Raw genomic sequence first — 27554 nt, forward strand, 5'->3', positions numbered from 1 at the left:
GATTGATTGCACTCCCTCTGCACTCTGCACTCCCTCTGCACTCTGCACTCCCTATGCCCTCTGCACTCCCTATGCCCTCTGCACTCCCTATGCCCTCTGCACTCCCTATGCCCTCTGCACTCCCTATGCCCTCTGCACTCCCTATGCCCTCTGCACTCCCTATGCCCTCTGCACTCCCTATGCCCTCTGCACTCCCTATGCCCTCTGCACCCCCTATGCCCTCTGCACCCCCTATGCCCTCTGCACTCACTACTCTGCACTCACTACTCTGCACTCACTACTCTGCACACTCACTACTCTGCACACTCACTACTCTGCACACTCACTACTCTGCACACTCACTACTCTGCACACTCACTACTCTGCACACTCACTACTCTGCACACTCACTACTCTGCACACTCACTACTCTGCACACTCACTACTCTGCACACTCACTACTCTGCACACTCACTACTCTGCACTCTGCACTCACTACTCTGCACACTCACTACTCTGCACTCTACACACTCACTCTGCACAAAGATCCGTTACAATTAAAATAAAATAAAACGATGTGTAAAAATTATATGAAGTAATCTTCCTCAAGTTTTTCTAGCACCCGTTTCTCTCCCTTCCTTCCCCCTTCTAGCTCCCCACCTCACCTTCTGCCTACACTTTTTCAGATAATGCTGTGAATGGGTGATTATTTTCCCGTTTTGATTGCTATTTTCCTAGCAGGGTGATCTGTACAGCACATAATTACCATAAATTATAACAGCATTTCATCCCCTTCATATACCTCCACTCGCCTCAAAAACATGGCGTGTAAGAAAGTGGCCCCATTAAGGTCAATGGAGAATGAACAGTCTTTTAGAGGGTGCTGTAGGTTTGAAAAGCGGGGGGCACCAATAAAGTCTATGTCGGCATATATTTTGTCAGGCGGGTGATGAGAAGCCGAAAGTTGGTTCTGCCTGCCAGATGCGGGTGAGTTGACAGGTATATCTCCCTCACTGGCATCTGGCTGACTTTCACCAAGCCTAGGAGACTTTAAAACACAAAACATTCTGTGGATTTCCCTTTCACTTGTAGGTGGGAACCAGTGAGTGGAGACAGCTCAGCCTGCTAAGCAGACACTGCCCAGAGGGCCTCTATTTTTAAAGGATGAGGCAATTCGACCCACCATTGTCCGAACCAGGATGACATCACGCGGCCATTGAAGCGCCCGCTCCTGAAAAGGAAGGAACAAGACCAACAGCTGTTTCAGAAACTGGGAAGAGAGAGCGCGCGGCGGCCTGTGGGCACTTTCCCTCACAGGGGGGACGCCGCCATCAAAGGGATCTCGCGAGGCCCGCCTTCGTCACAGACAATAATGGCGGCCATTTAAATCCCAGTGAGATGGGAGACGAAACCCACGAGGCGCGAAGGAGGCAGTCAGAGGACAACAAAGGGGAACCCCGCACCACAGTTAAATGGGCCCCAGGGGACGAGGTGGGGAGACCTACAGGAGAATCTCCTATTCTACCCCTGGCGATTCTTAGATATATGGAAAGACTTTGAAAGGCACTCACTTGGACTTCCCACGGCGGCGGTCGGCCGCGGAATGACGAAAAGAAACGTTCACGACCAAAAAAATAAACACCGCCGCACTGACGTCCTAAAAGGGGCCGGATGAGAAAAATTCTCAGAAACGCCCATGAGTCGCCTCGCAAAATGACTGACGCCTCTGTTTTCCAATGGCTAGCTGCCATTTATGGAGCTAGCCAATGGGAAACAGAGGCGGGACGAACAGTCATACTGCAAAACAAAAGATTTTGCCTGCGCGAAACGCTGCTTGCGCAGCTTTCGCCAGGCGAAACCTAAAAATGAGGCAGGATTGTTAAAACATGCCATTCCCATAAAGTGACACTTAACGACAATACGGAATAAGACCATTAGCCCTTGTAATATTCCTATTATTACACTGCCCAAAGGCAATACAGGCTATACAAGATTTATGCTAGATAAACAACACTGTAGTACCCTCAGAGCCTGACACTAATGTCATATTATATTCTGTACCTGTAGGGGCAGGGTATTTTTCGGTCATAGATCTCTCCTCAGCAATTTTCATCATTAGAGTCCATCCAGAGAGAGTTCCTCTCTGCCTTCACCCTAAGAGATACTCAGTACACTTCCACATGACTCGGTCAAGGCTTCACTGAGGATCCAACGGTCTTTGAGCGGGCAGTAAAGAGAGAACTAGACAGCCTACACCTGGAAGTTGGCAGCGTCATCTTGCAGAATGCCGATGACCTCCTTGTAGCATTTCCATCACTAGAGGACTTTGAAAAAGACGCTGTAGCTCTACTGAACCTCCTCCAGGAGAGTGGACATAAGGCCTTGTTGTCAAAATGTCAGTGCTGCCAAAATAAAAAGAGGTGACTTACCTGGCCTATGTGGTATCCAAAGGTACACACCACATATCACCAGACAGAATAAAAATGATTCACAGCATGAAGTCCCCCCTCTAGCAAGAAAGGAATGATGTCCTTCCTGGGGTTGATGAACTACTTCCCTCAGTGGATCCGTGAATACAGATCTTATAATGCCATCTTAACCAGTTCCGTGCTCGCGTTGGCCAACGGCCGTCGCGAGCACTCCCTCGCTGGTGCTGCGCACGTCCATTGGCCGACGCAGCCCCGCCCACTCATTAATTCTCTTGCACTGCGGGAGAATTTGCGCCGCGGTTAAGACAATGTATGAAATTAAATGAAAAAAGAACTTAATTAAGCGCACTGCGGCCAAGCGGCTTCCGGCTGGCGCTGAGGGTTAGACCAGACTCACAGAGGGGGCACGGGAAAACTAACAAGGGAAGGCCTGGGAGAATAGAAAGGTTTTGAGAGCTTTGCGGAAGTGAGTGTAGATGGGGATAGAGCGGATGGACAAAGGGAGGCTGTTCCAGAAACGGGGGGCCAAAACCGAGAATCGGGTGCCTCCCGTTCTGGATTTACGAAAGCGGGGAACATGGAGAAGGGAGAGAGAAGAAGAGCGGAGGGTACGGCTAGGGACGTGAGGAGAAATAAGAGATCCGATAAAGAGGGGAGCTGAGCGGGTGTGAGCACAAAAGGCCACACAAGCCAATTTAAAGAAAGATCTAAAGTGAACAGGGAGCCAGTGGAGGGACTGGAGTGCAGAAGTGATGTGGGAAGATTTGGGAAGGCGAAGAATGAGACGGGCGGCCTGGTTTTGAATGGCCTGAAGACGACGAGTTTCGTAGGCAGGTATGCTCACGTACAAGCCATTCCCATAATCAAGGCGAGAGGTGATAAGGGCCAGGACTATGATTTTGAGGGCATCCGTAGAAAAATAGCGAGAGATTTTCCAAATAAGGCGGAGAGAGAGAAAGCAGGAGGATACTACTGAACTAACTTGGGCATGCATGGTAAGGTCGTGGCTGACCTTGATGCCCAAGGTCCGGACCGAGGAGACCGGTGAAGGGGGGGAACCAAAAGAGGGAGGCCAGTGGGCCGGGGACCAGGGGTTGGAGGGACCACCCGTGAGGACAAGCTCCGTCTTGTCAGGATTGAGCTTCAAATGATTGAAGCTCATCCATTTGGATATAAAGACTAAAGTGGAACAAAACTTAGGAAGAGAAACAGAAGGGGAAGAAAGATCAAAGACGAGCTGGAGGTCATCCGCGTAGTTATACACAGAGACCCCAGCTCGAGAAGAGAGGCGATAAGAGGGTGGATATAAAGATTGAAAAGAAGAGGGGAAAGGGAAGAACCTTGGGGGACCCCGCAGGTGACCGGGCGGGGAGGAGCGGAGAAGCCCGAAAGTTGAACCGCTTGGGACCTGCCCTGGAGAAAGGACGCAAGCCAAGAAAAGGCAGTGCCCCGGATGCCCGCTGCGCTGACACGGTCGAGAAGAATGGAATGATCGACCGTGTCAAACGCAGCGGACAGATCGAGGAGGACCAGGGCCTGGGGGAGATTGATGTCAGCTTTCCCTTTGAGTTCGTCCAGGACGGCGATGACCACTGACTCCGTGGAGTGGCCTGGACGAAAGTCCGCCTGATGGGAGGCCAAAAGGTGGTGCTCCTCGATATGGTTGGACAGGCAAGATGTGACATGGCTTTCAAGGATCTTGCCCAAATAAGGGAGGAGAGAGATAGGCCTAAAATTAGAGGGGAGCGAGGGATCCAGGCCAGGTTTTTTAAGAATAGGGAGAACAATGGCGGATTTAAAGGATGAAGGAACAGAACCTAGTGCTAAGGAGGCATTAAGAAGGGCAAGAGGGGTAGCAGGACAGCTAGTGAAAAGAGTTTTGAGGATCCGTGCAGGAGCGCAATCCGCCGGAGATCCGGACTTGACTTTTGTAAGCAAGTTGAGGAACAGGTCCGTGGAAATGGGAGGGAAATGATCCAGAGAGGAGGGAGGCAGGGGGAGGGAGCATGAGAGGCCGGGTTGGGGTAACGTAGGGATATTGGCCTGGATATTAGTGATTTTATCAATGAAGTAGTCATTGAGTGAAGAACAGAGGGCCTGAGATGGAACAGTGCTGGTACTGGTGCGGTCGGAGGTAGCCAAGAAAAGGCAGTGAATATAGTAAATTATGCAACCATATATGGAGTAATGAACTTGCAGACTACATCAAGAAACTGAAAGAGACATTGTGTACTATGCCAGCATTGGGGCTGCCTGATTACAAACTACCTTTCCATCTCTATGTGTCAGAGAAAAATAGCTCTGCAAATAATGTGCCGACAGCAGCATGGCTCCGGGAAAAGACCTGTGGCATATTACTCTGTGATTTTGCCTTCAACAGTGACTGGGCATCCGGCATGTTGGAAGCGATGGTGCAGCAGGTGCCTTGGTAAAAATGTCAGCCCCATTTGTATTAGATCGCCCTTATTGCTTATGCAGTACAGTTGTTGTTGTCATATGCACCAACACACATTTTCCGGCTACTATGCACATGGGTTATGAGGTCCCCTTGCTGTCTAACACTAATAACACCATTAAAAGATGCCCATTGGCAAAATTATTGCCTACAACTGGTGATTCTAATGAGACGCCTGACAATGACTGTGTTGAGGTTTTTGTTGCATACAACCCCGTGCCCCCCGACCCAGCAACCCCCTCCACATTTTGCCAGGAAATGAATACAAAATGTATTGACGTGTACTAGATTCCTGCTAAACAGGTCCCCAGTACCAGTGTTCTTTCCCTAAAAATGTTCAACTGTTTCCCCCAAATGGCACTACTTTTAGCACCCTCTGCAAGTCCCTATTATATGGTACCCCTTGTACTTAGGTCCTGAGGTACTAAAGAGGGTTCCCTAAGGGCAGCAGCACACATTGTGACATCCTATGGGACCCCTCGCAAAGCTCCCATTGCAGGCTGCATGTCTTGGTACACACAAAAGTGAAAACACATGTCACGCATCCCTGTGTGCCATGTTCCTAACACATCATGTAATATGTGTAAATCACCCCTAGGCAGCAGGCCTGACAGCCTCAAGGCAGGGAGCTGAATATTCATGTGAGGGCATACCTGCATGAGCAGATACGCCCCAGTGCTGGTCAGTCCTATTACTGCCAGTACAAGTGTCCAGGAAAGCCCTTTTAAAAAAAATTCTGGACACTGGTGAAAATGAGTTAACTAGCTATATGACAACTTAACTTGAAATAGGGATGTTTGGTATCAAACAGCTCATATTTGTAAACTCATACTGAAGCCAGTGTTGGATTTCCCAATACATGCACCCAGACGGCACCTTAGAGGTGCTCCCTGAAAACCTACCAGCTTCTGGTGTGCTTGCTGACTGGTTTCAGCCAGCCTGCCACCAGAGACCTCCTAGGTAGAGAGCCTTTACTCTTAGGGGACCCAATACAAAAGCCTGTCCAGGACGATGATGCAACACCCCACAGAATAACCTTCTGATTAGCCTCCTTGGGCCAGTGAGCTTCAAAGAAGCTGCCTCCTTTTGATTATGAAACCGGCTTTCCCCAAAGGAGAGGAAGCCACCCTCCCCTTTCCTGAGCCCCCCCTAAGCACGCACCTGGACAGGCATGAAAATAAGCTAGTCAAGTAGGCGTGCCACATTCAGGCTAGTACCACCCCTAACTGTTAAGCGGACACAGGAATTCTGGGACAGGATTATGCCCACTTCCAACAAGAAGTGGTCATATAGGGGACGTAGTGACGCCAAGAGTCAGTAACCCATTGGCTACTACCCTACTGCCCCTAAATTCGGTATTTACGGGATTCTCTGGTAACAAAGACGCAGATCCTGATGCCTTATGAAGAGAGAGGACACCTAAGAGTCACAGAAGTAGAGAGAAGAAGCAGCTGACCTTGTACCAACCTCGCCGGTCTGTCTGCATCACTTGTTGAAAACTGTGCCAAAGTCGACTCATCCTGCAGCTATTGACCCCAGAAACCTGGGAGGACTGCCCACCTCTGAAAAAGACTCAAGACCTCCTGTGAAGAGCGGACCTGTTCTGAAGAAACTCAAAGAAAGACTCAGAGGCCTCTGGAACCGCCAAAATCTGATACCAGAAGTCACCAATGCACCACACCCTTGCAGCTAGAGTTAAAGTAGTCTATCAGTGACAATAAGGTCTGCCAGCCCTTCAGTAATAAAGTCCATTGTGGTTTCACCGGTCTTGGACTCCCCGACGTCGCCTGCAGCCTCTCCACGCCGGCCCCCTCTCCACGCCGGCCCCCTCAACTGCAACTGCTCTGGTAAAGAAAAACCCGACACCTAAGGCCACCACTGCATCCGTCGCCCTGAAGTCTTGGAGAAGAAGACAAAAGGTGTTCCGAACATCGCATGGCCGAGCCAACTTGCTGGTTTAGTCCGACTAGCCTCCTGACCAGAGCCTGCAGCCTCTTTCCGCAGTGACCGATCTCCATTGAAATACATTGGGCTCCCGATGCAGTTTTACATCCTGCACCCTGCCAACCCGCTACCGTTGGTGGTATACTGTTGGTGTTGCCTTGGACTTTGCCCACCACTCACCTTAACTCCTGGAGACTGGTCTACTAAGTCCCTGTACTATACCTGTTTGCAGAACTTGTTCTTCCTTCGATAGGATAACATTGCAGAACTCCGAAATTGCAGTGTCCACTTTTTAAACTGAAAATAATTCATATCTAAAAATGTGCATACCTGAACGATTTTTTTCTGATGTCTAAACATGTATAAAGATACTTGCTATTTTTATAAACTGATTGGGATCTCCTTTTTGAGTCATTTGTGTCATTTATTGATCATTGTGTTATTTGTGAATGTGCCTAAGGCTGCTCGACCGCACTACCCCCCTAACAGAGCACTTCGGGATAGCACAGCAAGTACCTGTCCACTCATTAGGAAACCGTGGATTCTTTACACAGTATATCTAAATACTGATACATCACATAAGGAGCAGACTTCCTACACTCCAGGACACCGAATAGGTAAAAATATCTATGTTTTGCAAACACTGGAAAAACACCGATTTTATCTATGTTGGGGGTGAAGTACCGGAATAAACACTAATAAGCATGCATTTTAAAAGGTTTGGAAGACAAAGGGAAAACACAAATGAAAGCCACAAAAAAATAAACACTGAAAAGAGGACAGCCTACAATACCACTGACGTACCACAGAGAGGGGATACACCCCTTCTTGGGTGACACAGATTTGAAACTCTGATGCCTTTAACAGCAGAGCTACCCTTCAGGCGACATACAGGGCACAATAAATAACTTCTCTTCAATATCAGACCACACAGGCATTAACCGTTTAGGCACTAGACAGCAGACCAATCTTTCAGGTTACAAATACAGTTCATCTTGGACAAGAAAGGTAGCTTTCCCGTTAAAGAGACTTAGAGGTTCTTTCATGTCATCAGACAGCACAGGAATCACTCAAGGCACACATATGTTACCTTATCTAATAACAGCTCTACATCTCACTTTAGATACCTCTTGCAGCTTCAAGCAGGACAGATACTGCTTTGGTTACAAAGACCATACAAGCTAGGACCTTTGGCAGAAAAGCGCTCTCTTTGCGAACACTGTTTATTTCCATGTTGTTTTTTCTTGCGATTGGAGCATGCGCATCTTATTCTTACCCGAATCATTTTGATGAGTTTGGCACCGTCATCTCGGAGCTTCTGCTGTCGATTGTACTCCTGCTTCCCACTGACTACCTCCGGGTGATCAGGCCGGTTGCCAATCTTCAACTCTTCTTCTTGTTGAGCCGTGGTGGGCAAAACAGGTGCCTGGTTGTTGTCACCATGTGCTCGGGGGCGATTACACATTTCACAAACAATGCTTGGCATAGTGTTCCAGAAAGTGCAGTGTTCACAGTCCCAGCCATACACCTGCAGGTCAGGAATAAAGGGTTATATCACAAACACAGTCAGGTGCACATCTCCAAAACTAGCAGGTACTACAGCACACGCAAAGATTCACCACCACTCTCTCACCTCTTTGGGCGCAGTCCCCAATTGACTGGACTCCAGAGGCTGCGGTTGCGGCTCCGGCACCGTTAAGCTCGGCTTCCCTGCCAAGCGTGGCCTCTCACACACTACGCACAATACAGCAGTGCCCTCGTTTTCAAACGTGCAAGCCTGGCAACGCCAGCTACCGCGGCCTAGCGACTTCCCCTCCGGCTCTGGTGCGGGGGCAGTCTTACATCCTCTGGGGCGGTCACAACCAACGCACAGTACGGAGCGACCTTCGTTCATAGTTGTGCAGCACGTACACCGCCAAGGAGGACGAGAGGTAGTTATGGAGCCAGTTGGTGCTAGTGCAGGTGTACTAAGGCTCTTCCACGTCCCTGGAGACCTGTTCGGAGCAGCAAGGCCCCCAGGAAAGTGGGAACTGCCAGAAGGTGGGAAAGGAGCCCCAGGAGCCTGGTAAAGTGTAGATGGCCCAGGAAGCGTCCTCAACGGGAGCGGAGACATCACAGGAGGACTCCCCATGAGTGTTCTAGGACTGAAAAGCACAAAAATATGGAATAAGGATTGGGGAGGGTGGAAGAGAAGGGTGAGACAGAAGGGGAGAAAAGAGGGCTACGGGATGAAAAGAGCGAATAATAAAAGGAACAAAGACAAAATCAAATCTGGAGGTGAATTCTCCTCTCATCAGTGTAAGGGGATACCTCAAGGAAAAGATTCTGCTGATAAAGCAGTCTGTGTGCTTGGTCACGCTGGTGGAGAAGGGAGAGGGGAGAGAATACGAGAGAGAGAGAGACCTTCATTTCTAAATCAAAAGATTAGAACAGTTAGCAGACTGATTCCAACAGCTAAACATCCATTTTGTATACATCCTACAGTCTGGTTATCATTGTATAAATCACAACCTGAGGATCTTAAAGTAAGACACGTAAGAGAAAAGTAACATTAACACACGGTAGATGTTTAACACCAAATACTCAGGTTATGTGCATAATTTTCTCTATTTACTGAGATTGCTGAAAGAATAGACCAGGCGTTTCTTGTCAGATTTTCGAGAATTTCTAATAGCCTTATCTAAAAGCTATAAATAAACATGAACATCATAACTTTTCTACTCTCAAGAACTGCGGAGATCACACTCCACAGGTTACTGCTGCAGATCAACTTAACTCGAAGTCAATTTTAATACTTTCAAAGTGAGTAAGCCACTTAGCACTGTTAGCATGTGATCTGGCAAGGAAGTGAATAATATACATCAGAGTCGCCATGTTGCCTGGGAATCATGATTCACTGGAGAGGGTGTGGGGAAGAAAGCTCACAGAGAGCTCTCCTGTTAGATACCACCCACGCCAATCACTTTCTGTAAGCAAATGTTGGTTCAGAAATGGAGGGACCATGGGACTGCCCATCAAGAAAATGTTCCACTAAATGAAAAGGCTGGCTGAATGTGATTTGTCAGTGTATAATCACATCTGATGAAGATCGCCAGGCAGAAAGAACTTACCTCTCCCTAATGCTGCTAAAAACCAAGAAAATATTATACTAGACACAGGAAAAATAAAAACAATGACAAAATGTGACCGGCAACTCTGTTGCTAAAAACGTATAAAAACAGTTGAACATCTAGATTGAATTCTCCTTTTACTCCAAAAGAGGGAGGTCACTTCAGTGCACGAGAGGAGACTCCTAGGGCTCAAAGGGGAAGGGGTCTGCTGAGGAAGGGAGGAAAAAGAAGAACACTACCTCAGGCTCGACGGTCCAGGAGATGCATCCTTTACTCTCTGGTGGTTGGCCCTTGATGGGTGCTTGTGGAACCTTCCGTCACACTCAACGCAGAGTGACAGTTGACAGGTGGGACAATGTATTGAGGTGTCCTGCTCCCCGCAGAGCCCGCAAGAGCCCAGGGACCCTGTGAAAGAGAAGAGCTTACCAACAGCTTATACCAGCACTCCTACCATTTGTAGCATGCGTTCCACGACTGCCCAATGCGCACAGTTCCTACATCTGTCCCTATGACTTACAACCAGCACTCCAAATGCCCCTGCATTTCAATATAACCAGTGACCATTCCTTACAAAACTTCCAGTGCTCATATTCCATTTCCTAGTTTGCAGCTCCTACACCTCCCAATAGCGTTCCTACACTACCCACACCTAGCAATCCTACAATGTTCCTTACAACTCCCCACAGCCAGCGTTCTATATCATATCCACGTTATAACTTCCAGCCACTGTGACTGTATCATTCCCAACAGCTTACCCATAGCCAGCATTCCACGGTTTTTCGAATAACATTTCCCTCAGCTCCTAGATACCTCTCTGCAACGCTTATACAACCAAGCACTTCACTCCCTTCTATAGCATTCCTACAGCCAGCGCTTATAAGCCATTCCCAACAGCTCTAAAATCATTCTTTGCAGTATCCTGCAGCTGGTGCCCCATTCACTGTTCCGAGCAGCACTCTCGTATCATTCACTAAGGTTAATCCCACTGCCAGGTCTCCTACATTATTCTCTACATGAGCTGATATTTGGGGAGGTGCAGTGGGCCAGCAGTGGCATCAGAGGAACTTTACCTGCAGACTGAGGGTTATGTTGGTCGCTGGGAATTTGCTGGTGAGCCTGTCTGGATTGATCTTGAGTCTGTAATGGATCCACAGCAAGAGTAGACTAAAGGGTACAGAGAAACAGAGCAAGTCTATTAGTCAAGAGTCAAGCTACACCCCTTGCCCTCCATGACTTTCTCCCCCTTTCATTAGGGCTCTCCCCTTCCAACTCCATCGTTTCTCTCTGCTGCGTACCCCCTAAAAAAGGCTCTCTTTTTGGGCACAATTCTAAACACCTTTGCATGAGCAGGTATAGGCTATTCACTCTGTGAAAACAATCACAGTTTCAGGTTTACGACCTAGAAACTGGGGGACCACTTCTAAAGTGGCCCCAAAGAGAAATCTGGGATTCAGTTCTTCTGGGGCTTGAGCAAAATCAATTCAGTACAAAGTAGTAATCAATGCATACTCATCAATGCACACCAGGATCAGATGCCGCAAGTGAACCTGCACATTTTTGTGATTTCCAGAAGTACATTTCCTTCTTTGAATTCTCAAACCAATCAAGAGAAAGGCAGGCAGAGAAAAATTAAAGCTTGCTCTTTCTCCACACAGCTCATGCAAGCACAAAGGTACACATATTACATGGCTCTGAAATTCTAGAGGACATTTAAATATGGAGCGTAGCACGCTTGATTCCCGCCAGCAGTTTAAACAATTTCCAATCAATTGGTTCTGTTTAAGGTCTTTACTTTCTCCTCTGCTTGAACACTCAGCTTGTTCTGCCCTTCTCAATACCGCTCTATTTCATTCAAACACTCATTTATTACTCATTCTATTGTTCAATATCTTTTATTGCCAAACCCGACGAGTACATCTCACCTTCTAGTCACTATTCTTCTTTACCAGCTCCATTTTCTCACTCCTATCGCTCTAAGACTTACATTAACTCTCTTCCTCCAAGTCCTACGTCACTGCCCTCTGCTCAAATCATCTCCCATTGCCATCCGCTTTCACACCTTCTTCCTTCAATACTCGGTCTCTGTAGCCTCTCGCATTTGCATTCCCTGGTCCCCTTTTACCTTTGAAAAAGAACTCCCAGGCAGCAGTTTCTGAAAGATTTCTGGGTGAGGGTGTGTGCCCTGAAAAGAGAAAACGATCATTAGTGCTGAGAATCGAGCTGCACTTTGAAGTAGAAAGGGACCTCCCAGAACACCAGAGAATGGGACAGCAAAAATAAGAGGCATAGGGATGGGTGCTACAGTCTGTGGCAGATTTAATCTCAACTCCCTATCTGCCCCTGGCTTTTCGAACCTCATTTCCAAGGGTTTGTTTTATGGTTTTACCTGTATTCCCGCATCTTTCTTGCAGCTCTATTGCAGGAGCCCTCCTACAAATGATCAATTATGTTTAGCTACTGCTAAAAGGCAAAGATAATTAATTCCAGCCTGAATTATGACATTACCATTTGTGTCAGGTTTTGTTTGTGCTTCGGTTTGCATTTCATTTCTCAGAGTTTAAACCAGCAGCTTTCTGTTGTGTTAAAAGCAAATACTAGTGTTCTTCTCTTATACCACTTCAAGTAATTTATTCTTTGCTAAAATGAATGTACTAGCTGTATCCCGATACATTAACATTTGTATGAGTGATAGGCTTTGAGGCCCACCTTGGGCGATGGTTCAAAACCACAGTACAAACCAGATTGGTAATGCGTCTTCAACTTCTTATCAAATGTACTCAATTGGAAGTGCCCATTCCACTTTGCTGTATGTAAGTAAATATTGAGTAATTGTCCTCAGGTGAAACCCGCAAACAAATACTATATAAGGGAATGCATTAACTGATAAAATGTATTCATTTTGTATCATTACAGGTGTGGTATACGTCACCTGGCCATCTTGGCGAGTCCATTTATTTAAGAGGTAACTAAAAAAACCAATCTCTAGAATGTCAGGAGCCAGATATCGAAGCTGAAAATATGCAATCTAGGGCAGTGATTCCCAAACTATTCAGAACAACGACCCACTTTTTGGAACGGCAAACTTTCACATCCCATCTACCTTAACGGACCTGAGGAGTGGAGATTTTTCTGTAAATAAAGCATAGTGTTGTGGCACCTTGTCATTTATAGACAGCCCATTTCCATTGATATGCCTGCTAATTTTGCACCGACATACAGTTTTACTGATAAAACTATCTAGCACACAAATGATGTGTGGAAATTGGCTTTCTGTGAATATTTATCATTTGTGGATCACCAAGTAAAGTATCTTGGCTTGTTTTGATCCTATTAAAATCTGTTTTCAGCACAATTCAGAATTATAAATTAAATGTAATTAATTTTTGCTTTCTTAACTGCTGAATGCCTACAGTTCATTTACAGGTATTAGCATTATGTTTTGTGTTGCCTTTCCTTTCATAATCCCTATACTCCATCAAGATTGTTACATAATTCAAATTAAAAACTCCTCTCACTTTGCAGTCAAGTAAAGATAAGTAAGCATCAATCCCCAAGTTAGAACAATAACCAGCAATTTGTCCGTATACATAGTCTGACATTTGACCTCTGTCTTTGAAGCACCAGCAAATGTGACTAGATAAACACTGAATTTAAAGACATCTTTATTAATTGCTCTGACTTTCCTGACTTCCCAAAGACCGGCTTGTGACTGGCCCACAGTTTGGGAAATATTGGAACAGCATGAGACATGTGAGAGCATATAGTAAGCCAGTAAGTACGTCTCTTGGATTGGAGTCTGTAATGTTGGTGAACTGAGATTTGTAGGATGGTTCGTGAGGGTTGCCAGGGTGAAGTGGGCTGCTTTCCCCGTAAGAGAGGTGGGATGATTCCTTTGGTGCATATAGACAAGGAGATGTATTAATTTGTGGTGAAGCAGTTGAGGAGACGGTGGTCATGGAGGCGGCAGTGGCCATGGAAGATGCGGCAGTGGCCCTGGGGGAGGCGGAAGTGGCCATGGAGGAGGCGGAAGTGGCCGTGGAGGAGGAGGAAGTGGCCGTGGAGGAGGAGGAAGTGGCCGTGGTGGAGGAGGAGGCAGTGGTCATAGAGAAGGAGGTGGAGGTGCAACAGAGAGAGGGTTGGTACTCTTGTCCTTGCATCTCCTGTGCTTGGGAGCAGAAGGATACTCTAAAGCAGGGGTCTCCAAACCGGTCCTGGAGGGCCGGATCCATGCCAGATTTTTAAAATTACTACATGTATCTCAATGGGGATATCCAAAAAATCTGGCATGGATCCGGCCCTCCAGGACCGGTTTGGAGACCCCTGCTCTAAAGCAATTTTGTCCTTTAAGGTGAGCTTCTGCTTGGAGGCAGCTTGATGAAGAGCTTGTCTGTCTGCACATGGGTGAAGAGGTGTTGCTACCATGCACCCAACTCGTACTGCAGCTGGTGGAGATTGTGTTATTTCAGCTCCTCGGAGACGTTTGTACAGAGTTGTTTTTTAGCGCTAACTGCACTCCCTGAGACAAAGGAGTTCTCAAAGTCGAGGATGGTTTTGGAGCCCATATGGGGTTCGGTGCTGATGGGGGCTTCAGTGCCAGCGCCGAGGAGCCCCTCAGCTTGAAAGTGACCCAAAGCTTGTGTAACATTTTTGGACTCGATGGACAAGCTGGATTTGTGCCTAAAGAAAAGAACAATGTTGGCTCTGAAGGCTTTGAACACTGCCTACCAGAGCCAAAAGGCAGTGCGGGCTCGGCTGTCACATACAGGAAATCTGGTGCAACCCATGTTAAAAAGGTTGTTTATATCATACAGTTCTGTAGATACACATGCTCTGCAAACTCTTTCCATCTAGTGTTGAGCTCAGACATGTGCAGGGTGATTCTCGCCGAAAAAGTCTTTTAAGTTACAAAGTATAGTGACTCCTTCCTTAGCTGGCAATGCGCATGGGCATGGACTCGATATTAGATTGTGTTATTTCCGCAATCAGGTTTGAACGTGTACCAACAGGGCAAGGCGTTCACGACTGCCAGCCCTTTCTTCGGACCCGAGCGGTAGTTTTCACTCCTGTAGAAACAGAAGAAACTTGATTCAGCAACACATGTTTAGTTTTGTTTTCCAGGCGGCGTTCTCTTAAAACCGGCCACCTTTCGACGCCTCACTGCCAGGGTTGTGGGCCCTTACGGGAGTTCAGCGCACCTTGCCTCAAAGTCTTAGTCAACAACAATGCACATACATTGATGGAAAGGGTACCTTTACAGTACTACCCACAGTGCCACTCCAAATTCATGTGGATTAATGACCACCAGGTCTGCAATCACTGCCTCCAGATCTGGTCTGGTATGACCTTAGTTATGTCAGACAAGACCAAGAAAGTACCACATGCAGGGCTTCAGGTAGAGGAAGACCCTTCAGTGCCAACATAAATAGAGGTAGACACATCGGAAGAAGCAGGAATCAGACGACACCCTCAACATGACTCGCTCTTCGCTTTTGGGCTGAGTGGTCGCTCCCCTGCCTGGTATCGTTCTGCAGCGCTTTGCTATCTAAACTGCCTCATAGATATTGCCTACTGTCTGCCTTGGTTGCCGCTTTTGATTGTATGCACTTTTAAATTGCCTGTATTACTTTCACGCTGATTGCGCCTTTTCCCCCCAAGCGCTCTGCTCTGCTCACCCCTCCGCCTCCATTTTGCTTGTTGTTGTCGTCCTCTGTAGCCCGCCCCGCCTCCCAGCTGAGCCGCCCTCCCACAAACTACAAACAGCGCTCCCTGACCTGAAAAAGCTGTGACTCGCTCTTCGCTTTTGGGCTGAGTGGTCGCTCCCCTGCTTGGTATCGTTCTGCAGCGCTTTGCTATCTAAACTGCCTCATAGATATTGCCTACTGTCTGCCTTGGTTGCCGCTTTTGATTGTATGCACTTTTAAATTGCCTGTATTACTTTCACGCAGATTGCGCGTTTTCCCCCAAGCGCTCTGCTCTGCTCACCCCTCCGCCTCCATTTTGCTTGTTGTTGTCGTCCTCTGTAGCCCGCCCCGCCTCCCAGCTGAGCCGCCCTCCCACAGACTACAAACAGCGCTCCCTGACCTGGAAACGCTGTGACTCGCTCTTCGCTTTTGGGCTGAGTGGTCGCTCCCCTGCTTGGTATCGTTCTGCAGCGCTTTGCTATCTAAACTGCCTCATAGATATTGCCTACTGTCTGCCTTGGTTGCCGCTTTTGATTGTATGCACTTTTAAATTGCCTGTATTACTTTCACGCTGATTGCGCGTTTTCCCCCAAGCGCTCTGCTCTGCTCACCCCTCCGCCTCCATTTTGCTTGTTGTCGTCCTCTGTAGCCCGCCCCGCCTCCCAGCTGAGCCGCCCTCCCACAGACTACAAACAGCGCTCCCTGACCTGGAAACGCTGTGTCTCGCTCTTCGCTTTTGGGCTGAGTGGTCGCTCCCCTGCTTGGTATCGTTCTGCAGCGCTTTGCTATCTAAACTGCCTCGTAGATATTGCCTACTGTCTGCCTTGGTTGCCGCTTTTGATTGTATGCACTTTTAAATTGCCTGTATTACTTTCACGCTGATTGCGCGTTTTCCCCCAAGCGCTCTGCTCTGCTCACCCCTCCGCCTCCATTTTGCTTGTTGTTGTCGTCCTCTGTAGCCCGCCCCGCCTCCCAGCTGAGCCGCCCTCGCCCCTCCCCCTCCACTTCCCATATATGACAGTCGCTCCCGCGCGCAGCGTTTACGCGCAGCGTTCGCGCCCCAGTCGCGCCAAAGGTGCGCCAAAGGTAAGCCTGTCTACGCCCGTCCGCGCCTGGACCGCGCCCAGCGCCAGACCCCCTGGCCTTTGCTCCCCCCACCCCTCCCGCATCACTTACGATGCCACCACCCTCCTAGCCCTTAACCCCGGCCGCTCCCCCAACTGCATCCAAGCTGCTCCTGGACAAACCCACGGACCTTTCTCATGCAACTCCTGCAAATTCTACGGCTCCGTCCACAACTCTGCTACGATCACACCACAGATACCCGACCCCAACAACCTACAATGCATCTTGCTCAACACCCGTTCGGTCCACAGGCACGCCATTGACCTATGGAATCTACTAGACACCATCTCTCCGGACATCGCCTTCCTAACAGAAACATGGATGAACGCCTCTTCTGCCCCAGACATCAACATTGCCATCCCTGAAGATTATAAGATCATACGCAAGGACCGTACCGGCCACACAGGAGGAGGAATCGCTATCGTCCATAAGAAATCAATCCGCATCTCTACCAGCTCTGACGTCAATCTCGCCAACTCCGAACACCTCCACTTCCAGATCCACATCGACCCCAAGACCACACTCAGAGGCACCCTCCTTTACAGACCTCCAGGACCCCGCGCTCAATTTAGTGAGGACATCACGGACTTCATCACTCCACACGCGCTCCCCTCCAAAGATTACATCCTTCTGGGAGACCTCAACTTTCACCTTGAAAAGCACAACAACCGCAACTCCACCACCCTCTTGGACAACCTCGCCAACCTCGGACTTAAACAACTTGTCACTTCCCCCACCCACATCGCAGGTCATACACTCGACCCTATCTTCACCTCCAGCAATCATGTCTCCTTCAGTCACACCACGAATCTCCTTTGGACTGACCACAGCTGCGTTCACTTTACCTACAACAAGCCCAAACCCAACAACCACCCCCAACCAACTCTGCAAAGAAACTGGAACAAAATCACCATCGACCAGATCGCCTCATCGCTTCTTCTTAACTTCCCAGCCCACTCCTCAAATCCCGATCAAGCCGCCTCCAACCTCACCCTATGGTTATCCAACAGCGCCAACATCCTAGCACCACTGAAAAAACGACAAAGCAAACTCGGCAGCAAGAAGGCCTCCTGGTTCAGCGATGATCTTAAGAAATCCAAGAAACTCTGCCGCTCCCTTGAGAAGGCCTGGAAAAAAGATCCAACCACCAGCACCAAGGAAGCCTTCAAAAACGCCACCCGCTTACACCACCAACTGATCCGAAAAGCCAAGAAAGCCGCTTTCAAGGACCGACTAGATAACAACGCCCACAACAGCAAAGAACTATTCAATATCGTCAAGGAATTTACCAATCCCACGGCCAACTCCAACGACATCACCCCCTCCCAAGCCCTCTGCGACTCCCTAGCCTCATTCTTCCACAACAAAATCGCAGACATCCACAACAGCTTCGACAACCAACCTGAAGACCAACCCACCCAACCCCTTGCAGGACCCCCACCTCCCTTGAACACCCTCAATGACTGGAACCCAATCTCCACTGAGGACACCATCCGCCTGATGAACTCCATCCACTCAGGATCCCCAACTGACCCATGCCCTCACCACATCTTCAACAAAGCAGACTCCATCATAGCACCACACCTCCGAGATGTCATCAACTGCTCCTTCAACTCCGCCACCTTCCCGGAAAGCTGGAAACATGCCGAACTCAGCGCCCTCCTGAAGAAACCCACAGCTGACCCCACCGAACTCAAAAACTACCGCCCCATCTCGCTCCTTCCATTCCCGGCCAAAGTCATCGAGAAAGCTATCAACAACCAGCTCGCCGCCTTCCTTGAAACAAACAAATCCCTCGACTCCTCACAATCCGGCTTCCGAGCCAAACACAGCACTGAAACCGCCCTCATCGCAGCAACAGATGACATTCGAACTCTCCTGGACAATGGAGACACAGTCGCCCTCATCCTCCTTGACCTCTCCGCAGCCTTCGACACAGTCTGCCATAGCACCCTTCTACAGCGCCTCAAAAACATCGGAATACAAGGAAAAGCATTGGAATGGATCAACTCGTTCCTCACCGGAAGAACCCAGAGAGTCCGCCTCCCTCCCTTCATCTCAGAGGCCACTGAAGTCATCTGCGGCGTACCCCAAGGTTCCTCACTCAGTCCCACCCTCTTCAACGTATACATGAGCCCCCTCGCGGCCATCGCACGCCAACACAACCTCAACATCATCTCCTACGCGGATGACACTCAACTGATCCTTTCACTCACCAATGACCCTAGCACCGCCAAAACTAACCTACACGAAGGAATGAAAGAAGTAGCCGAATGGATGAAACACAGCCGTCTGAAATTGAACTCAGATAAAACAGAAGTCCTTATCTTAGGCACCTCCCCCTCTGCCTGGGACGACTCTTGGTGGCCAGAAGCCCTTGGAAAAGCACCCATCCCGACGGACCACGCACGGAACCTGGGCGTCATCCTGGATTCCTCACTTTCAATGAATAGACAAGTCAACGCAGTCTCTTCATCCTGCTTCAACATTCTTCGCATGCTCAAAAAAACATTTTGTTGGATCCCCACCGAAACTAGGAAAATTGTCACCCACGCTCTGGTCACGAGCCGACTGGACTACGGAAACACCCTATACGCCGGTACTACCGCTAAACTCCAGAAAAAACTCCAACGAATCCAGAACGCTTCAGCCAGGCTCATATTAGACATCCCGCGCAAAGAACACATCTCTGGTCACCTGAAAAACCTTCACTGGCTCCCCGTCAATAAGAGGATCACTTTCCGGCTCCTAACCCACGCACACAAAGCACTCTACGAAATCGGACCAGAATGCCTCAACACACGACTGTCCTTCTACACTCCCTCACGCCAGCTACGATCATCCAACCAAGCCCTGGCCACTGTTCCTCGCATCAACAAAACCACCATGGGAGGTAGATCCTTTTCCTACCTGGCAGCTAAAACCTGGAACTCACTTCCCACTCACCTTCGCCTTACTCAGAACCACCTAGCATTCAGAAAGCAACTTAAAACGTGGATATTTGACCAGTAATTCCCCACCCCTCTTCAAGCGCCTTGAGACCCTCTGGGTATGTAGCGCGCTATATAAATTTTCTGACTTGACTTGACTTGACATATTATGGGAACACAACAAAGAAGAGAAAGAAGCCGGCCCCACTCAGAGGCGAAGTCGCTTCAATCCTCACCCAACCCAGAGGAGCCATTCTTCCTCCAACTCGAGCGAGCATATAAATGCTCCGAGCACCATTAGCATTTCTTGCATTTCTGTAGGTTCTAGAAACATGATGAGACTCTTCCATGTTCGCCCATTCAGATACCCTGAACAGTCACATGGTAGTGATTTGCTCCACTGCCCAGAAGTTAGGCGTCTATGGTACTGGTTACCTCTGCAGTTCTAGACGAGACTGTTTGAAGTAAAACCCCTGAAGGTCAACTCTTGGATGGTGGTCGAGGTATGGTAAGCAAGTGTAATCTTTGTTCTGTATTAACGTTTTTCTGGGAGCCCAGAGGGTGTCCCTCCCTCAACATCAGAGACCAAGATGGGCCTTTGTCTTCATTGGAGGCCCCTTTGGTAAACTCGGAGCCAAGAAAAATAGGCGCTTCGGGTGTGGTCTTGGTGCTGCATCCTGACTCCCTCCGACAGCGAATTCTCTTCTTTGTTTTGAAAGCCTTACAGGCTAAACAGTTCAATTCCTTATGGTCTATAAGTGTAGTGTAGTCCCTATATTCCCAATCGTCTCTGCGCATTGGAATAACAATCGATAGTTTAGACGTAGGACTGAGGTCGACTAGGTCTATTGAATATGTTAGACTTAATTATGAATGCCAGCTAGCTCAGAGGTCACTAGAAACTTTCTCGAGTGAACAGGAATGAGTTAACTTTCCTGAATAGACAAGAAGAGATTAGAATGAAGGAGGTCTTGTATCTCTTTCTCAGGACTCGATCTCCCAGCAACCCGCAAGGGTGACTGGAAACACTGGAGCTGGATTTCTCGGCAGGAGAAAAGACAGCGTCTTTCTCAGTGCGTCAAATGGGAGGGTTGGCTTCCTTCGGCACTCGCATCAGCTGGGCTTTGGGTAAGTAGGGAGCCGCTCTGCTCCAAACCACCGTGTGTTTGCTTGAGGCAAATGCTGGTATATTTATACCTGGAAGGTGCCGAGTTTGACGTAAGGTTGGACATAAGACGTCACTAAGAACTTTCAGTTCTTTCAGGACTCTCAGGAGTTTAGGACAAATCAAAACAGAAGCAGGGGGAGTTCCCGGGCTGCTGGAGGCTTGGTTTGTTTAAAGAACGCGTTGTACTTTCTAGGAAAGTAGCCTTACCGTATTTGGACTGCATTGGCTATAACTGAATATGGATAGGATTCTTATGCCTTTATAAGGATATGATTTGTTATAACCACATAAGGGCATGAATCGGGACTATTTAATTAGGGTCCTAGATACGTTCACAACAAAAGGAGTGTATTAAGTGCAGCAGTAGCCAAAGGTAAGTTGATTGAGTAGGTTTATTAAGTCTTCAGTACAGGATTACATGAAGAATCAGATCTTTAGTACTGGAATAAGAAAGCCCCACTAGGAGCAGCTCTCCTGCTGCTCAGCCCAATCTCCCAACTGTCATACATCGACCAAGCATACACCACATTCTATCATTTCAATCCACACTCCAACATTCCGCCATTCAACCACACTGGCTGAGCAGCAAGACAGGTATGCGGGGAAGATACATAGTACCCAAACCAGGATACCACACAACTCCCCCCTTAAAGGAACGCAAAAGAAAGAATAATGCAAACAGAGCATGGTCATGGAGCATGGTCACTGTAAAATTGAGACTTACAATAAATCCATAAATGAATCCATTAATAAACAAACCATAAATGAATCCATTATTAAACAAGGAATGAAATAACACATGACCACCACTTCAACCTTTTTAAACCAAATAAAGAAATGCGATTGTTAAACAATTGTTTCAATACATAAAACTAATAATAAAATCCTTTTAAAGCGAATACAAGAAATAGATTTCTATGCCACCAACAGGACACACTAGTTGGCCAGACCAGTATGGTAATGGTGACAGAGAAGTCAACTATTTCAAAAGGAATGGAGAGAATAAAAAGCACGAATGGGTACTCTCATTAAAATAAATCCATAGGTAGTAAGTCACTCACAGGTACCATGTGAAAGTGAAAACACCTATAGAAAATTATAGCTAACAGCTTTTGCAAAACATCCCTAACTTAACAACAATTCCTACAATGAAGATGGTGAACAAAATATTTAAAATTGAATAACATGTCGCTAACATGTGGGTGACAAATTCATGGCAGAAATTTAAAAAAAAAGAAAAGTCATGCAAAATACTAAAGTAAAAATATATAATTGGTAGGAAACAAATGAGTGACAGATTCACGGCACTCAATTGAAAAAAATGTGAAGGTCACAATCTCATTGGGGAAAGTATAGCACTGAAAATTGAATACAATTAATATCATGCACTAAAGGTCAGAAAGCCAGTAGGCAATAACCTAATACCAGTTCACCTACTGAGACTCGTAAATAAAAAATTGTGGACAACCAAACCACGCACATTCGTGATTTTCAGAAATAAGTAGGTGATGTATTTATCCAAAAGTGGAAGAACACGGGCTAATAAACAAATGCTTTAAATAATTAAACTTCCCAAAATGAATCATATTGGTAGGAAAGGATTCCACCACTAAAACAGTAGACATATCTTTAGCATGCTCAAATTCCATTTTAACTGAAGGTATACAATATGCAAAAACCTGTGGTAAATATTTTACCGTATACGAGTTTGCCAGATAATTTCGGTAAATTAAAGAAAATAGCTCAATCAAATGAGAGGCAGAGTCCGTGGTGTCTGAGTCATGAGGGCTTTAATCATAGAAAATGACTCGAGTCATGGAGATCTATTCCATCAATACAAGGGTTCGGTATGCAATAATGGCAGGGAAGATGTCAGGAAAGATGTCAACGAATTATTCACAGTACATGACATATATAGCAAAATGACATAATAGCATTGAATACAGTAGGCGTGACAAGTGAAATGTATATGATAAGAACACATGTGCGTAGCAAAAAGGCGTGAACAAGGGTGTGCACATAGGCGTGTACTAGAAACGTCACAGAAAAGTGTCACAAGTGGGTGGATGCTTAGGGAATTCTTGCAGAGTCAGCTGAAACCTGTGGCCTGAATGCGCGCGCAGCTATTATGACGTGTGATTGACGTACATCTGGAGGAGGTTAAGGGTCTGACATTTAGCTCTAGTAGAGGAGACAGAAGTCTGGCATGTCAGATCGACCTGTCCCTATAACATATCTGATATCTAGTATTTGGAGAATGTTTAATCTGAAGTAAAAGGTCACTTGGGCAGAGGCTACCCTATACTGAATGTTAGTGCGTGTATAGGTGCCTGCGTGTCTACGTGCGGGGCCATGGGCCTATTCTGATAACGGGAACTGTAAATTACTTGCACGGAGACAGGGAGACTTGCTCTGTGCTCTGCAGCCGGGCATATGTTTACCTAAATCACTAGACAGGAATGTGTTTTCGAGGAGCTGAGCAGGCTACGCTGATAACTTGAAGGTAAAATACTGTTTTTGGCAGACAGGCCAGGCCGAGCCGGGCACTGTTCGCTTGGCAGGAAGTAAGGCAGAGGTCAGGGATGCGTCTCCATGCTGCAGCTTTCAGATACCGAGACAGATGTGGCTTGAAGACAGTAATCAGGGCCTAGCTCGGCAGAGCCAGGAAAAACGTGAAAGTGCACCATGAAAAGACGGTGGCACGGCATACTTAGGAACTGAATTATCGATCCATTCATGGTGGATCTGATAGAGGACATGTTAACGTTGGACGCAAATGTATTTGCGTCTTCAGATTCGGTTGTGGAGGGAAATTACATGTACATGAAACTCGTACATGGAGCCGTTGGGGTACACGTGGGGGACACATTTGACCATAAAAATTTCAATTACCTCATTCCCTCCTTGTCCCCTACGGACCCTTCATGATATGTCGATATTCATGAGACCATCAATCTGTTCATATAACATCATTTGCTCTTCTTTCTTTCTTCTGGAATGGGAACGTGAACTCGGATGGGGAACACAAACTGTGGCGCACAAGCCGCAAATAGCTGGCCCACATTGCAGACATAGACAACAACTGAATAATATGGCCAATATGATTCCCAGGAATGACAGTAGCTTCCATCCCCAAGCTGTGATTGTATTCCAGAGCCAACCGGACCAAGTCCAGGAGCCTGGATTCTGGTGAATCAGATGGGCAATTTCATGAAGTCTGGTAATGGCCTTATAGACTGATGGCGCGTTATTTGGAATAAACACGCAGCAACTGGATCCGATGACTCTACAAGCCCCGCCCCTATCGGCCAGGATGACGTCAAGGACAAGGCGGTTCTGAAGAACGACAAGTCTCATAGCAGACTGCTCCTCTGTTAAGTTGCCCAAGGCAGAAGTAGTCTAATTCACTACGGCTTCAAGTATTCTGGTTAATTTGCGTATCAGTTTACTATTGGAGACAGTGCCTAGATAGGGAAAGAATCCTTTATTGAAATCTGTGTATTGTTCCCAGGTAGTTTCAGTCTGATCAACTATTGGAAGGTCTCTCTTGTGCCTAACAATATTAAGACCGGAATTCCTGTGATAGTCAGATGGTGCTAGGAATACTGGTGGCAATAGGAAAGCAATGAAACAAGTACCATCCCAGTCTGGAGGTAAACGGACATAGGCTGTCTGACCACAAATGAAATAGGAATGTCGGGAAGCTTTAAATGTAGACTTGACTTTATCACTGAATTCGACCACAGTAGTGCAGTCACTGTGACCTAGATGTACTGAACCATTCTTTCTGACACATAATACACCTTTCTCTGGTAAAACTGATATGGATGGCAAGTCTGGACTAGTCTCTGACTGAACATTTAGAATCATGAGGTTAAGTGTAAAATTACCTAATCCATACACTTCATTTTCTAGATCTGTCCCTGTCATTTGCGGAAAACCCTCCTTATCTGGGAAACATGCTTTGTTCATGACTGTGTTCAGATTACCCCATACCCAATTGCTTTGGGAAACTCTAGATTTGGTGTTTATAGAAGATAGTAAACTAAACCATGCACCACAGGAACCATTATGTGTAAACGGGTAAGGAAAGAGGGGCAGAGCTCCCTTGTAGTTCTGATAGGGAGGGAGTCGGCCACATATCCAACAATTAGTAGCATTGTTGATCTGGTGAGAATGGTGTAACATACGAATAAATGTATTGTTGCGCAGCGCAAGCCTGTAAGACAATTCGTGTGGAGGAAGAGCACTAAACGTGTGCTCGACAGTGTCATTAGAAAAAGAATGTGCAAGAGGAAAATATATGCATAACATCCAACTTATTGCAATAATCACAAGACTCAGAAAAAACATAATAAGTAATGTGCAAACGCATCTGCTCCGGAGACTTTTACAATAATTTCGTTTCTTGGTCTCCTGTCTATCTATCTCTCTATTTGGGTCGAACTTGTACATTGTCAGGAACTGCCTAACCGCTTCACCGAGGAGGGGACTTAAACAATTAAACTGTCTGACTTACTAGACCTCAATTTCTGTCTATACTCCTCTTGGGGAGTTTTCTCTAGAAGGGGGAGTTTGGTATCAGTCACTGGTACGTGGGAGTTCTGGGATTCAGATTTTGGCGGAAGTCCAAAGAATCTCTTAACGTGACTGGAGTGCACCCAACCTTTGCGACCCTCCAGTTTTACTGCTCTCCTGGTTGTTAACAAAACGATCTTCGGCTCCTTCCAGCGGGGCTCCAAAGGGCTTGATCTGTCAAAGTTCCGAACGACGACTACATCACCCGGGACCAATTCATGTGGCTTCACCTCGGTGTTGTCTGGGAAGGCTGCTGCAACCTGTGAACGACATGATTGTAGTGCAGACATCAAGGAAGCAAGGTAATCTGTCAACATAGTACTATCAACATCTGTGATTTTTCGAGGCAGAGGCGTCCCCCACATATTAGGAGGTCTACCGAAGACCACCTCATACGGGGATAGCCCTGTCCTAGAGTGGGCTACCATTCTCATATAAAAAAGAGCAACTGGCAAAGCTACTATCCAATCTACTCCCTTCTCTTTACACACTTTTGCTAGGCGAGTTTTCAGAGTCTGATTGTGCCGCTCCACGAGACCTGCTGCCTCAGGATGCCGGACACAGTGAAACTTCCACTGGTACCCCAATAGAAGCGAGACCTGCTTCATAAGTTCGGATGAGAATGGCTGACCGTTATCTGAATACACGACACGGGGCAAACCGTATCGAGGGAAAAACTCACAAACCAACTGCTTGGCCGTGGTCGGGGCAGTGTAATCTGGGACGGGATATGCTTCTGTCCATCGGGATAGGGCACAGACAACTACGAGGACATACTTAAATCCTCGGCATCTTTCCATCTGAATATAATCCATCTGAAGGACTTCAAAAGGGTAGTCGGGAGGATGAAATCCACCTTGCGCTACGGGAACACCTTTTCCTGGATTGAACTGACAACAGATCATGCAGGTACGCACTTTCTGTTTGGCTGCTGCTCGTAAATGCTTGTTGAACCAGAGGTTCTGTAAACTGTCTAACATGGCTTTTTCTCCTAGATGTGCTGGACTATGTGCTGTGTTAATGATAACTTGAACCATAGAGTCGGGGAGAAACCATGTGGTCTTTCCCTTCGTCATCCATCCTTGGTCTGTCTGGACCCCTCCTTGTTCAGCCCATTTCTTTATTTCATCTGGAGTGGCATGTGTCTGTATGTCTATGACATCTTGTGTGGGGTCCCTAACCGTCATACAATGTGTCAGTGAGGTTTCATCAGTCTTTGTCATGTCAGTCGTTTGAGTATGTGTCAGTGCTGTATGTTTCGCTATTCGATCTGCAAAATCGTTGCCCTGAGAAATCTTGTCGGTGACTTTCGTATGTGCCTTGCACTTCATGATAGCTATAGCTGTAGGCAAATGTATTGCTTCTAACAGAGCTTGAATGAGGGGACCATGCTGTATCTTGGCTCCGTGAGAGGTCAAGAAACCTCTTTCTTGCCAGAGGACACCGAAGTCGTGAACGACTCCAAATGCATAACGTGAATCTGTGTATATATTTACTTTCAAGTCCTTGGCTCGTGTACAGGCTTGGGTCAGAGCGATGAGCTCGGCTGCTTGGGCTAACAGGGTGTCAATGCGATGTGCTTCTATGACTTCTGTTTCAGTGGTCACTGCATATGCGGCCACTAACTCTCCTGTACTTGTTCTTAAACATGAACCATCCACATAAAGTGTCAGGTCTGGATCGGATAATGCGACATCTGTCAAGTCTTGTCTGGGTTTCGTAACTGTGTCAACTACATCCACGCAATCATGTGGAGTAGGGTCTGTTGTGCTCGATGGTAAAAGTGTAGCAGGATTCAGTGTATTACAACGTCTGATTTCTATGTGTGGTTGGAATAGTGTCAATTCATAACCTGTCAGTCGTGCTATAGTCAAGTGTTGAGTCTGTGTTCTGTTTAGGAGAACCTCTACAGAATGTGGAACTTGTACTGTCAATTGATGTCCTAATACAATGGAATCACTTTGTCTGATTGCTAGAGCTGTTGCTGCAACTGACTTTAAGCACGCAGGCAGGGCCTGTGCTACTGGATCCAATGTACTTGAAAAATAAGCACACGGTTTGCGTTTGTCTGCTTGTACCTGAGTGAGAACCGACAACGCTGTGCCATCGCGTTCTGTGACAAAAAGTGTAAAAGGTTTGCTGTAACATGGTGTTG

At 47.2% G+C, this 27554-nt stretch overlaps 1 protein-coding gene across 4 annotated transcripts in view; it reads right to left on the minus strand.

The window, feature by feature from the left end:
- Window positions 1–27554, minus strand: part of RNF31 (ring finger protein 31) — a 628898-nt gene that overhangs the window by 461704 nt on the left and 139640 nt on the right. For all 4 annotated transcript variants that reach the window (XM_086923745.1, XM_086923746.1, XM_086923747.1 and 1 more), the window contains exons 5-9: window positions 12040–12099; window positions 10988–11081; window positions 10157–10322; window positions 8441–8951; window positions 8084–8335 (exon numbers count right to left, since the gene is read on the minus strand). In XM_086923745.1, the coding sequence (XP_086779871.1) occupies window positions 8084–8335; window positions 8441–8951; window positions 10157–10322; window positions 10988–11081; window positions 12040–12099 (1083 nt within the window). The remainder of the gene's footprint in view (window positions 1–8083; window positions 8336–8440; window positions 8952–10156; window positions 10323–10987; window positions 11082–12039; window positions 12100–27554) is intronic.

This window comes from Lissotriton vulgaris, chromosome 5, assembly GCF_964263255.1.
Source record: "Lissotriton vulgaris chromosome 5, aLisVul1.2, whole genome shotgun sequence".
Classification (NCBI taxonomy): domain Eukaryota; kingdom Metazoa; phylum Chordata; class Amphibia; order Caudata; family Salamandridae; genus Lissotriton; species Lissotriton vulgaris.